The sequence below is a fragment of the Carcharhinus amblyrhynchos genome, chromosome 18 (genome assembly GCF_965287045.1).
Source record: "Carcharhinus amblyrhynchos chromosome 18, sCarAmb.v2.hapA, whole genome shotgun sequence".
NCBI classification, from domain to species: Eukaryota; Metazoa; Chordata; class Chondrichthyes; order Carcharhiniformes; family Carcharhinidae; genus Carcharhinus; species Carcharhinus amblyrhynchos.
In genome coordinates this window covers 19,204,901-19,219,465 of record NC_137341.1, presented here as the reverse complement: position 1 = coordinate 19,219,465, position 14,565 = coordinate 19,204,901, and the positions used below count along the sequence as shown (strand labels likewise).

Here is a 14,565-nt window from a genome sequence, read left to right as displayed (position 1 = left end):
ACCCGTTGTAGTTTTTTGCAGTCTTGGACAGAGCAGGAGCACAATTCAGTTGAAACTCCCAGAGCAGGGAGCACTGCACTGTTCAGTGGTTGCATTTTTCATTTGAGATTTTAAACTAATGCCCCATCTGACAAAGTGTCATGTAGACTCAAAACGTTGGCTATATTCTCTCCCCACAGATGCTGTCAGACTTGCTGAGATTTTCCAGCATTTTCTGTTTTTGCCCTATCACATGCAGATTACATGAAACTATTTTGAAGAAGAGCAGAAAGTTTTCCCTCATATCGTGGCCAATATTTATCCCTCAACCAATGTCACTAAGTTGGATTATTTGGTCATTATCACATTGCTAGAATTTGTGGAATTGTCCTGTACCCAAATTGGCTGCTACATTTTCTACCTTATGGCAGTGACTAAATTTCATAAGGAATTCACTGGCAGTAAAATGCTTTGGGACATCGTGAGGTTGTGAAAGGCATGTGATCAGGGGAAAGACTTGAGATCAAGAACATTCCTAATAAAGGTATGTGGGATCATTGATGAATCATCCATTCTAGCAGTATCCCACTGGACCATTTGACCCATCCTGGATCTTAACTCAAATAACTTTGTAATACATGTTTGTAATCTGTCTACTTTAATCTTGATGGCAGCTTTCCACTCACAAGATGATGGTTTGCACCATAGTGGTCAGTGTTTTTAAGCATTACTTTGGCATGGCAATCTTTGTCACATTTGCTGCAGAGGAAGCCAGTGGGCTGAGAAGGTGCTTTATTCGCTGGTCTCTCTGTGATCAGCTGAACTTTTCATTTCAACTCGCCTTGTACAATGTCCTTCCAAATAATCAGCTTCCGGAGGTCACAGTGTCAGCAACTGTCTCCCAGTGGTAAGTTTCATTGTGTATCTTCATATCTCACTTGTAGGTGTCATTGCTGTAGCAGAGGACATTCAGGAAGCCATAACTCAGTGGCGAGTTCGCTGTACGGAAGGTCTTAGGGTACACAGCTATTGTCCATCCAATGAATGTGGCCATGCCGGTGCTGATACCATTAGGTTAGTAAAAGTGTATGTTGAGGGAATTAGCATACTCCAGAATTGCTGAGGTTCTTCTGCCAAGAGATGCCAATGATATCTTTGACAGTGAAAATGGAAACTGTTCAGCCTTTTCGCTGCCTTACATATGTTGTCCAGGTCTCACTGCTGTAGACGAGCATGCCAAACATACGGGCTTGCAGCTTGGTATTCTCAGTCGGGTTACTATTGTTCCACCCTCTCTTACTTAGCTGGGGCATTACAGCTGCAGCTTTTGCAATGTGTGTGCTGATTTTAGCGTCAAGTGACTGGTGATTGTGGAGCTCAGGTATCTGAAGCTATCAACAAGCTTCAGTGTTGCATTGTCAATGCTGATAGATGGCCATAAGCTGATGGCCAAACCAAATTCTCTACAAGCACCCTTTGCCTGAGATCTCAGGCAAGCCAGGCTGAATAGCTTTCTATCAGTTCTGGTATAAAAGTAGACACCCTCTGTAGATGACTTGAGGGTATATGACAGCAGCAAAGAAAATAATATGCCACAAAATATCAGTGCCAGAAGACAACTCATTGCTATGTAGTAAGTTTGTTGTTACTTTGCTGCAGTCTTCCAATTCAATTACACTCTCCTGCCTTCCTGACGCATTTTGGAACATAAGACTTCTGTTGTGACATCACTCCCACTGCTGCTTCATTGAAGGAAGACTTGAACCAGAAATGACTGAGTGAAGCCAAAATCAATAGCAACATTTTTTTATTTCATTAGCTGCTATATTGCTGTGAGATTGCAGTTCACAAAAGCTGACTGACTATAGGAAGCCATCTATAGGCACTGTCGCAGTTATTTTATAAACCTTGGAGATCAATAGTATGTAGGTAGTAAATAGGCTACACAGTATTGAATTACCTCATAGCTAATCAGATTTAATTATATTTATTTATTTTCATCGTTGAATCATACAGCACAAAAAGAGGCTACTTAGTGCTGATGCCGGAATTTTGGAATAACTATTACTCCCATTCCACCCTTTTTCACCCCTCTCGCCCCCACTGCCAAAGAGTAGTGCTTTTCCACAAGTTTTTTTGTGAGTATCACTATCCCAGAGTCTCAACAGAAAATAATATGCACTTTAGGTTTAGTCCCATACTGGAAGAAGGGATCTGATTGATTTAGTTCAGTTGTTCATTTGCTTAAGGAAATAATATGCACTTTAGGTTTAGTCCCGTACTGGAAGAAGGGATCTGATTGATTTAGTTCAGTTGTTCATTTGCTTAAGGAAATAAAAATGTTATGGAGCTCAAAACCTTTTCTAACATTTATTCAAACCTCATTCTAGAGACTTAAGCACAAAATCCAGGCTGACACCCAGCGCAGAACTGAGGGAGTGCTGCACTGTCAGAGCTGTAATCGTTTGGATAAGATATTAAACGGAAGCCCTGTCTGCTCTCTCAGGTAGACATAAAGGATCCTTGGCACAATTTTGAAGACATACAGGGGCATTCTACATGGTGTTTTGGCAAAAATATCTTTCAGTCAACAATAAGACAAATTGTCTGGTTATTTATCACATTGCTAATTTTGGAATCTCTCTCTGTGTGTAAATTAACCACTGCATTTCCTATATTACAATAGCTACTGCACAGGAAAATACTCCATTGGCTGTAAAATGCCTTAATATTGAGGTTCTGAAAGGTGCTATAGAAATGTAATTATTTTAATGCAAAGGCATTACTATTTGTGAAGCCATAGAGGTTTACAGCATGGACACAGGCCCTTTGTTCCAACTTGTCCATGCCACCCAGATTTTACCAATAAGTTAGTCCCAGTTGCCTGCATTTGGCCCATATCCCTCTCTATCCATCTTACCCATGTAACCGTCTAAATGCTTTTTAAAAGACAAAATTGCACCCACCTCTCCTACTGCCTCTGACACTCAACACCATCTATGAAAAAAGTGCCCCCTGGACTCTTTTGGTTTCTTCCCCCTCACCTTAAACATATGCCCTCTCATTTTGGACTCCCCTACCTTTGGGAAAAGATGTCGACTATCTACCTGATTTATGCCCCTCATTATTTTATAGACCTCTATAAGAACACCCCTAAGCTTTCTGAGCTCCAGGGGAAAAAGTCCCAGTCTAAAAAAATCCAGCCTCTTTATAACTCAAACCATCAAATCCCTGTAAGCATCCTACTTTACGAGGTTGTAAAGTTCCAATTTATATACATTTTGGCAATCATCAAATAACATAGACTTCTAGAATGCAGGTACACTCCCATGGAGCAAGGTGTTGTGATTTAACATCAGCCTCTTTTTTTTGAAGCTGTATAATACTATCCACTATGACCGAACCTCATCAATTCTGGAGCGTGCTAATTCCCACATCTGTAGTTCTGCACTGTTGCTCTACCTGCAGAACAGTGTCAATTCTAGAGGTGAACAAAATTATTATTTGTCACTTTGGTAGCTGAATACTTTAAGTCTGATGAATGGAGCTTTACAGAGAAAGATGCTGTTGCTCTGCTTCACCATCAGGCAGAAACCCACTGCTACAAAATAGGATTGGATTTTAAATGGTCGCTATTGGCACCTAATTAATCAGAAAAAGTTGTAATACCAGGCAATGAATAATTAAAAACACTGTAATAAAGTTGTAATTACTATAATCAGCTAACAAACACCAGGGGGATAAAACTGTTGCAACAACAGTGTTGCACTAATCAGTTAAGAACCGCAACCTCCTTGCAATATATGCATGATCTCAGTATGCTTTTAGCCGTTACTTACTCTCACAAGAATACGAAAGACAACGCACAGGGTATCCTCATAGTTAATGACAGAGCTCAAGATAGAAAAAGAGTTCCTGGTTTGAGTGAATTCCAGGCTCATTATGTTTTTTGTCTGAATACCATAAATGTAAACATATGCTGTAAAACTAGATCTCGCATGCTCTGTTTGAAGGCAGCCCAGGTCATGGGCTAGGATGCAGACAAGGCATGAATGAGATTAAGCAAAAAAAAGCTGAAAAATGCAGGAACAATCCTCAGGTGTGGGATATGGAAGCATTTCTGGGATGTAGACTGATGAGAGGTTTATTTCCATTTCCATTACTTAGTGTGCAGGAATTAGCTATTCTAAATTAATTTGTATCAAGTGAAACGAAAAGATCACATTAAATGACAGTATTTTTGTCCCTGAATCGAAAGGGATTTTAGTTTATCTAGGCTGACACTTTATTGTAGTATTAGGGAAACACTGCACTTTCAGCCATGCTGGCGTTTGGGTGATACTGAGTCTAAAGTGAAGTCCCACCTATCTGATCTATAAAAGTCCATGGTATCATTCAAGGAGCATTTCTTCTGATCTTTGATCAACGCTAATAAAAGATTCCCTGATCAGTTATCTTGTTGATGTTTGTGGAATCTTGTTGTGTAAAAAACAATTAGCTGTTGAATCTGTCCACGTGCAGTTACATTTTGAAAATAATTCACAGGCGGTGACACTTCAAGATATCCTATCAGCATAAAAGATAATCTATTGCAAATCCTTGCCTTCCTTCATATTGTGATCCCTGCCCCACTTCCCCATCATGTTATAATTTGGCTCTGAACTTGAGAGCAGTTTTTACCCCTGCATAAGCCTGGTGATACTGAGAACAGTTCTGCTCCCTAATCATACCCACAAGAGGGTGGGTAGAGGCAGCATGGTGGCATAGTGGTTAGCACTACTACCTCGCAGTGCCAGGAACTTGGTTTCAATTTCAGCCTTGGATGACTTTCTGTGTGGAGTATACATGTTCTCCACGCGTCTGCATGGGTTTCCACCACGTCTCTAGTTTCCTCCCACAGTCCAAAAATGTGCAGGTTAGCCTAATTGGCCATGCTAAATTGCCCCAAGATATGTCGTTTAGTGGGATTAGCAGGATAAATGCATGGGGTTACAAGGATACAATGGGGAGTGGGCTTGGGTAAGATGCTCTCTCGGAGAGTTGGTGTAGATTTGATGGGCTGAACAGCCTCCTTCTGCACTGTAGGGATTCTATGAAAGGCAGGGTCAGCTCTATAAATAAAAACACAAATAACAGGAATTACACAGATCAAGCAATAACTGTGGAGAGAAAAGTAGATTTAACATTTCAGGTTAAAATTTCATCAGAATCAGATGGCCACTGGTCTCATCGGTGAGACTCATACATTGCATTCTGAAAGTCATAGTCTGCTGCCTGCATGATTGAGTTCCATCTTAAACGAAGACAAATATGTAACTTGCAATTAACATAAGTCTCAAAATGCCTAACAACAGAGCAAGTCTGTGGATGACATGTTTGGAAAAAGTTTAAACACAGAAGTGATGATTGTAGGTAAAAAATCAACTGCACTTCAAGATGTTCTTTAATTAAGTCATCTTGTCTGAGAACAATTGGGGCCTTCGTTATCTTGTGGGGTATTTGCTTGGCTTCTGCAAGGAGATGTACAGAACTCCATGTGGATAGATCGCAAAACTATCTGTATTGTGAAGTGCAGAATGAAACTGAGGAGAAAATGGAAATTCAGTTTTGAAAAGCAAACTTTTGAGATCAGATTTCAATTTTTTACATTTTTGTACCTATCACCTTAAAATTGGGGACTTGACATCCTCTCGTCAGTGTTAAATGGCCTTAGAGATGTTTATGGTAGAAGTTTAAAAGAGAAGTAGATGTTTCCCCAATGCAGATTCCATGTTATTTCAGTAGAATTTTCCAAATATTCGCTCAAACTATCTCAGTTTACATGGCCTTAAATATTAGATATTCCATAGAATTACATTGTATTTGCTTCAGAGAAACTGGCTATTTGAGTCCAGCTGGTCTAACCCAATCAGCACGTTCTTTTATTCCTTTCTCCCTCATGTGATCACCTAGATTCCCTTTCAATGTATCTGTGCTACTCATGTACTCTTCTGGTTGTGAAATCCACATTTTAACAACATTAGGAGTGAAGAAGTTTCTCCTAAATTCCCTATTGGAAATAATGGTGACTATCATATTTGTGACCTCTGGTTTTGGTCTCCTCAAAAGTCAAAATTGGCTTTAGTTATCACAGTTTTGTTCTGCCGGTAAAATTCGGATATCTTCTGAATGCCAGCTCATCATACTAAGCCACCAAGGCGATTTCTGGGTGTGAGTGCTTAATATCCCTCACCATTGTTATAATCTACTCTATATCTAGATTAGTATAGCAAAAAGAAACCAGAATAACTCTCCAAGGTCTTAGCATTCAAGTCCTTGAAGCAAGCTGAAGCAGGCAGCTGAATAGTGTTCGAAGCCGATAACTGTTCCTTTTGTATAATACTTTAACAAAAAAAAACTCTAAAGAAAAAATCTGTCCCTTTATCTTTTCTTTGTTCAACTACATGCTGCTCAAGTCAGATTCTGAATCCTTTTCAGCAATGTGACACTGAGGACTGTGGCTTGAAGATAGTTTTATTCTCTCCAAAAGTTATTCTCTTGCCATGTTTGTGAGCTTTGACTTTGCACAACCAAACCATGGAGACACAAAAAAAGGCTTTGAATAGGATTGTTCCTTTGGACAACTAACTGGAAATGTAAATCAGACTACCAAAGTCTGTTTGCAAAATAAAGTTTAATTCCATGTCTATTACTCACAATGTGCAGGAATTAGCTATTATGAATATCAATTAAGTTGCACCAAGTGCAAAGCAAAGCTCGCAGTATTTTTGTCCCTGAATCAAAAGGGATCCTAGATTATCTAGACTGGCACTTAACTGTAGTACCATGGAAGCACTGCATTGTCAGCCATTGTGGTGGTTGGGTGAGACTGGATGACTCTAAAGCAAAGACTCATCTATCTGATCTATAAAAGTCAATGGTATCATTCAAAGAGCAGGTATTTCTTCTCATCTTTAATCAATGCTAACAAAAAGCAGAATCCCTGTACAAATCAGTTGTTGAATTTGTTCATGTGCAATTACATTTTAAAAGTAATTCATAGGCTGTGACACTTCAAGACATCCTGACAGCATAAAATAGATTAAAAGACACTATATGCTGCAAATCCTTGCCTTCCTTCATATTTGTGATCCCTGCCCCACTTCATCTGTATGTTATAATTTAGGTTTGAACTTGAGAGCAATTTTCACCCCTGACCCCTACCTGCATAATAAGCCTGGTGATACTGAGAACAGTGGGTCTGCTCCCCAAACATATGCATCAGAGCATCAAGTGGCCAGCAATTAGTAACATTCCACTTGGACTAAAGAGGAAACCAAGGCTCATACATCCTTCCAAGGATTGCTTTACAGAACCTTCCAGCAACCAGATGTAGATTACCAGGTCTGATAATGCCTTTTCAGTAAGTGAATCATACAGGAACAATGAAGGCTGGTTTAAGAGGTCATGAAAAATAATTTTAAATGCTTAGAAGGAAATTTTTTTTTTAACTTTTACTTTCAGAAATTTCTACCATCAAATTGTTCCAGAAAGTGGCAACAGGTTAAGAATTCTCCAAGGTTAGACACAACTTGGTGAATTTCAGATTTTTGAAAAAAACTGAAGTAATTTGGCAGTATCTTGTCCAAATAAAATGTTTTGCAACAGGAAGGAGAGCATCAATAAGGAGATCTCATACATAGCACAGCAGCTCAGAAGCAGAATTTGTGTATTTACTAAACCAGATCAGGACCTGCTGTCTGAGTAGTGATCCCACTGATAGGTTAAAGTGGTTATATTTTTGGAATTTGGATTTTTTGTTTCGCATTCTATCCAAAAATGTCTAAATTGTAAACCCAGTGACCAATAGTCTGTGTTGGTTATAATGGAGGTACAAACCTTCCACTAGTTTTCATTGTCTTATGATGTGGAGATGTTCATTTTTGAGGGTTCCAATGAATTTTCATAGTAAACAGAGCAAACAAATTCCTTTTCTTACTCTTTGCCCCATGCCTATTCTGGCTAATTTTAGGTTTGACTGTAACAGTCAAGCCAAAGAAGATCAACCAGTTTAGACTTGACCATAACTGGCACATCCTTACCTGCACAATTTGTCTAGTGGTTCTGAGGTTGATGGATATCTTCCCTGATTATGCCCACTTGAGCTTCAAGGGACAGGTGGATAGTAATAACCCAAGCATTAAGGAGAAAAACAACCGGCAAGTCTTGGTACCAGCCTTCTATCTAATAAGATGATGTTTTGCATGTGGTGGTCAAATTTGTGTTAAGCATTGCCTGGTGTAACTCGAAGCCCACTCTGGCATGACTGTCTCTGCCACATTTGCTGCAGATGAAGACAAGTGTGCTGAGAAGGTGTGTGGCTCTCTGGTCTCTGGCAAGCTCAAACCATTTCTATGACTGCTTCACTGTATCTTCCAGCAACCATCAAAGAGTAAGTATAAGAGATGGTGAAACCTGTGAGCTTGTTTCCAGTTTCGCTGCAACACATGCATGAAGAGCAGGCTAACTGACTAAAGCAGAACACTTTGGAGAGATGATGTACCACCACTACCCACATGTTGTGCTCTGATCTGAGTTATTCCCTTGGTGGGCATAGATGGAAAAGAACAGGCACTTGCTCCTCCTCAGGGAAATAGAGTCAATCTGTATCTCCTATTCCAATGGACCTCCTCAAGGTTTGGCAGCAAATAATTGTCTAGGAATAGCTTTCGACCTATTTGATTTGATTTATTGTTGTCACATGTATTAGTATACAGTGAAAAGTATTGTCTCTTGCGCACTATACAGACAAAGGACATATAAAGTACATAGAGAAGGAAAGGAGAGGGTGCAGAATATAGTGTCAAGTAATAGCTAGGGTGTAGAGAAATATCAACTTAATGCAAGGTAGGTCCATTCAAAAGTCTGATAGCAGCAGAAAGAAGCTATTCTTGAATCAGTTGGTACGTGACCTCAGAATTTTGTATCTTTTTCTTGAAAGAAGAAGATGGAAGAGAATATGTCTGGGGTGCTTGGGGTCCTTAATTATGCTGGCTGCTTTTCTGAGGCAGTGGGAAGTGTAGACAAAGTCAGTGGATGAGAGGCTGGTTTGCGTGATGGACCAAGCTTCCTTCATGACTCTTTGTAATTTCTCACAGTCTTGGACAGAGCCATACCAGGCTGTGATACAACCAGAAACCATGCTTTCTATGATGCACCTGTAAAAGTTCGTGAAAGTTGTAGCAGATGTGTCAAATTTCCTTAGACTCCTGAGGAAGTAGACACATTGGTGGACTTTCTTAACTGTAGCATCGGTGTGGAGGGACCAGGGCAGATTGTTAGTCATCTGGACACCTAGAAACGTGAAGCTGTTGATCATTTCCACTGTCCTCCACTATGCTTCCTGAAGTCAAGACTGTCTCCTTCATCTTGCTGACATTGATTGTCGTTGCACTAGTTCACCAGATTCTCTATCTCTTTCCTGTACTCCGTCTCACCATTGTTTGAGATTCGACCCACTATAGTGGTGTCATCAGCAAACCTGAAGATCAAGTTGGAAGGGAATTTGGTCACACTGTCATAGGTGGAGAAAAAGTACAGTAAGGGGCTGAGGACACAACCTTGTGGGGGACCGCTGTTGAGTATGATCATGGCAGAAGTGTTGTTGCCTATCTTTACTGATTGCAGTTAGGAAGTCTAAGATCCAGTCACAGAGGGAGGAGCCGAGCCCCACACCAAAAAGTCTGGAGACTGGTTTGTAGAAATAATGGTGTTGAGGCTGAACTGTAGTCAATAAATGGGCATCTGATATAGGTATTTTTGTTATCCAGGTGTTCCACGCTTGAGTGTAGGGCCAGTGAAATGGTGTCTGCTGATGACCTGTTGAGCGATAAACGAACTGCAGTGGATCCAGGCAGTCTGGGAGACAGGAATTGATTCATGCCATGACTAACCTTTCAAAGCACTTCATCATGATATTAGAGCCACCGGGCAATAGTTGTTAAGACAGGCTGACTGGCTTTTCTTTGGTAATGATGGTTGAAGCAGATAGGGACATCAGATTGGTTAAAGAGGGGTTAAAGATGTCTGCAAATACCACTGCCAGCTGGTCCTCACAGGATCAGATGCTTGTCTGGATACCCCATCTGGGCCAGTCGCTTTCCATGGGTTGACTTTTCTCTTTTCATTCACAGGTTTTAAGTCGGTCCGCCTCATGTCCAATGAGGGGCATACACGCGATGGGTCATACTGGGGCTACTCTTGGTTGCTCGAGATTGGCCTAGTGCTTCATGTCGTTAGTGTGTGCCTAAACTGGACCAGATACTGGGCAAGACGACAGCTCAGTGACTATCGCTGACTGCTGTGCAGACACACGGATTTGGGCCGGTGTCTGTGGGAGTTTGCGCATTCTCCCCGTGCTTGCGTGGGTTTTCTCCGGGTGCTCCGGTTTCCTCCCACACCCCAAAGATGTGCTGTTAGGCTGATTGGCAGGAATAAATTGTCCCTAAATCAGATTCCCTCAATCTGGATGGCCATAAAACATTGGACAGGGGTCGTGGGTGGAGAGGGGGACTGGTGGTGTTGAGATGGCGGCGTGGGCTCGTTGGGCCAAAGGGCCTGTTTCCCGGGCTGACTTTGTTCTTTGACTTTCGAGAAGGCTGATCTGACTGTATGGTGGTGACCTTGGATACCGGTTAGTCCGAGGCTTCCAGAGTGGAAGGCTGACCTCTTGCTTAGAACAGGCATAGAATGCGTTGAGCTCATCAGGGGGGGTGGTTATTGGGTGCAGGGACAACTTAACATTTCCTGGAAATACTATCATAAGCAGAAATAATTCTCACACCACTGCTGCCATGCCACCCCACCCCACCCCTCCCCCCCCAACCAGTGCATCAATAATCATCCAATTCAAAACTAGTACAAGCATCCAACTTTTATGACTTTAATTACTTAGCTTAATCAGTTTTGACCAGAATTGTATGACATGTGAGCTTGTGACTTTGTTGGGTGTGTCTCTTGTAAAATGTAAGCCATGATGTCCTAGAACTGGTGGCCATATAAACTATAATTTTCTTTCATCTGGAACCACTATTAACAGAAACACAGACCTTTGGTACATTCCCTTATTGTGTCTCTTCTATTTGTATTTATAGGATTCATCAATGCCATTTAAGAAAAGCCTAAATTAAGAGTAAAAAACAAATAAGGAAACATTAAAAGGAAATGTTTTAAAATTAATAGCATCTTCATTTTGCCAGTGACTAACTTGTGTTTGATCCTCTGTTCACTACAGGCCGCCAACAGCCTGGGAGCAAAGATGCAGCTCCTGGAGACTGATTTCTCCAGTTCCATCACTGAACTCATCAACCTTCACCTGCACCATCAGAACAGCATTCCAGCATTCCTCAGTGCCATCACCCTTGACCTCTTTAGTCGCCAGACATTTGCCTAGCGGAACTGGAAAGCAGCTTGCGTTTTTGTGATTGAAGACAACCATTTTCAGTTCATTATTTCATTGCAAAGAAGTTTGCTTCGCAATAGTGTCAATTAGACACCAATTCAGAATTTAGTTACATTTGCACTTGGGGGTATGCTTACTATGTTTTCTGAGCAGTTGTTTTTGCTTTAGTTGTAATTTTAATTAATGTGTTCCCCTTCATTCATCATCTGGCAGCTGGAAAAGGGAATGAGCAGAGCGTGAACTCCACAGCTGCTGATATCAAAGCTGCCTTGAGGGGTCTCCTCTTCATGCAGGCAGCTAGACAGATGCCTCCTTTTCAGATGGAAGGATTCAAGAGTGAAGGACATGATTAAGAAATGATAAAACTCTTCTCAACAGTTGTCACAGAATGCAAATATTTAACTGCTGTGCTGCAAAGCTATCGTGTTGTACTGCACAGATCAGGGCACCCTGTTGCTGGTACAACTCCTCAAACACAAGCATCCATCAAGATATATTTGGTGTAATTTCTTGTAAGGAAACATGCCTACTTCTATTTCGTGTTCTTTGCATAACAAGGCAGATACCCTAGACTAGATTTTATGTGACAGCTGGGCCTACTAACCTTGGGAGAGCTCTACATCAATCTCCTGGTGGCAGGAAAGCTTCTCCTGATTAAGTAGGAGAGCAGAAGGGACTATCACAGAATTTCCAGCCCCCAGTAGGAAGTCAGTTATTGACACCCAGTATCCCTGAGCCCATAGGATTTTAATGGTGATTGAGGAATTAGATGCACATTCAGAGGACCGCCCAGCAAACCCTGTCCCCTTTGCACCTTTGGATTGGGGGAGGGTTCCTCGGCAATCCTTGGCTTCATATGGTACGGTGCTGCCAGCAGCCACCACTGCTGACGGTGCTGGTGTCATAAGGAACTGCCGGCTTCTAATTGGCAGTTCTCAGGTAAGTCTTCCATTGCCGGGAATCTTAGTCACTGGGATGGCTGGCCAACAGGCAGTTACATGCTTGAAGGGCACATGAGTCCATTGGGCCTCCCCCACAGAACTGATTGATTGCATTCCCCACAGTTTGCCAATCTGTGGGCATGACTCTTATGCCAAGAAAATTCCAGCCACTGCCATGTTTGATAACAAACATGTAAGATACCACCGTGGCGTAGAGTAATCATGGGCAGAGTGTGTATTGTCAGAACTTTTTCTGAATTGTGGTTGACTTCGAAATCCATGTTAACAATTCACCAAACCTTGATGATTATTAATTATGAGTGTTTAATTAAACAATATTTGATCGCAATTGAAAGATTTTCTTTAAAATACTGTTTTCTCCCCCAACACAAGTATCAGCGTCTTATTCAACTGAGATGGGACAACCAAACCTCACTGCTGCCCATATCCAGCATTTATGCATGTGCATAATCCATTATCCATTGTAACATCACTAAACAGTGATCATGTAGAAAACTTGGCTGCTTTTCTCTTTACTAATCCAAAGGCACTGAGGTCAAGTGTTTAGTTCCTACCTTGGCTGAAATTAGCTAACAGAGCAGACTAGAGTCAAATCTGGTGCAATACTTCAGCCACAAAGACAATGAAATAATCTAAGGATTTAGCACATTTTCTGAGTCCATCATTAACACTGCTTCCTATCAGAATGGAGTGGATGCTCTATGATAACTTTACAGTGTTCATAAACCACTTTTTTTCCTGAGTGTTGAATAATTGCAAATAAAAAATACAGTGTATGGAACTGTTGAATGACTTTTATTTAAGCTGAACAGCAAATGTTTTTAATTAAAAAGGACACTGCAGATTAACATGTACAGATGAACTTCCTTTCTATAATACATCCACTGTTAAATGCAACTGGCTTATGTTTTCTTCTCTGTAATGAAGCCCTTCCAGTTACCTGGTTTGTCTTTGGAAAAATTATTTGACATGGTTTTAAACTGAAACAACAATAACACCAGCCCTGCTGACTCTTTACCGGGGGGGGGGGGGGGGGGGCTTGTCCCAAAATGGGGAGGGCTCTCTCTCACAGATTAGTGCAGCAATTGCCTGCAAAGTCATACTCATGGAATCATACTTTACAGACAAGTTTCAAACATCACCATCCCTAGGTATATGCTGTCCCACTGACAGAACATACCTACTAGTGTCCACACAGTGATAGAGTCAGGAAGGAGTTGTCCTGGGAATTCTCACCATTGACTCCAGACCCCATGAAGTCTCATGGCATTAGATCAAACATGGGCAAGGAAACCTCCTGCTGGTTGCCACTTAGCATCCTCCCACTCTCAGCTGGCAAGTTAGTACTCCTCCGTGTCAAACATTACTTGGAGAAGGCACTGAAGGTGATAAGGGCACAGAATGTACTTTGGGTGGAAGACTTCAATGTCCATCACCAAGAGCAAATCAGTGGCACCACCACTGACTGAGATGGGTGAGTCCTAAAAAACAGTCTCGACAGGTGGTGAGGGAACCAACAAGAAAACATCCATTTGACCTTGTCAACCCCAATCTACCTATTGTGGCTGCATCTGTCCATGATAGTATTAATAAGAATGACTACCAGACAGTCCTTGTGGAGACAAAGATCCATCTTCACATTGAGGATACCGTCCACTGTGTTGTGTGGCACTATCACTGTGCTAAATGGAGTAAATTTCGAATGGATCTCTTAACTCAAATCTTGGCATCCATGAGGTGCTTTGGGCCGTTAGCAGCAGCAGAATTTTATATAAACACAATCCATAACCTCATGGCCTGGCATATCCTCCCCCACTCTATCATTACCATCAAGCTGGGGAGCAATCCTGGTGCAATGATGAGTATAGGAGGGAAGGAGCAGCATCAAGCGTACCTAAAAATGAGGTGCCAACACGTGAAGTTATAACACAGGACTAGTGTGCCAAGCAGCGTGGAATAAACATGAGCTATGTGGTTCATAATCAATAGATCAGATTGAAGCTCTGCAAGCTTGTCACGCCCAATTGAGATTGGTGGTGGTCAATTAAATTACTCATTGGAGGAGGAAGTGCCACAAGTATCTTCCATCCTCAATCTAGCAGGAGCCCAGCACATCAAAGCAAACAACAAGGCTGTGTAATTTGTTGAGAAATGCTGAGTGAATAATACATCTCCACCTCCTTT

The 14,565-nt window shown here is 41.4% G+C and overlaps 1 protein-coding gene across 5 annotated transcripts in view; it reads left to right on the top strand.

Moving 5' to 3' along the window:
- Positions 1-13,234, top strand: part of mad1l1 (mitotic arrest deficient 1 like 1) — a 924,959-nt gene extending 911,725 nt beyond the window's left edge. For all 5 annotated transcript variants that reach the window (XM_080206477.1, XM_080206479.1, XM_080206475.1 and 2 more), the window contains one exon: positions 11,252-13,234. In XM_080206477.1, the coding sequence (XP_080062603.1) occupies positions 11,252-11,410 (159 nt within the window). In that variant the 3' untranslated portion in view covers positions 11,411-13,234. The remainder of the gene's footprint in view (positions 1-11,251) is intronic.
- Positions 13,235-14,565: the final 1,331 nt, after the last annotated feature.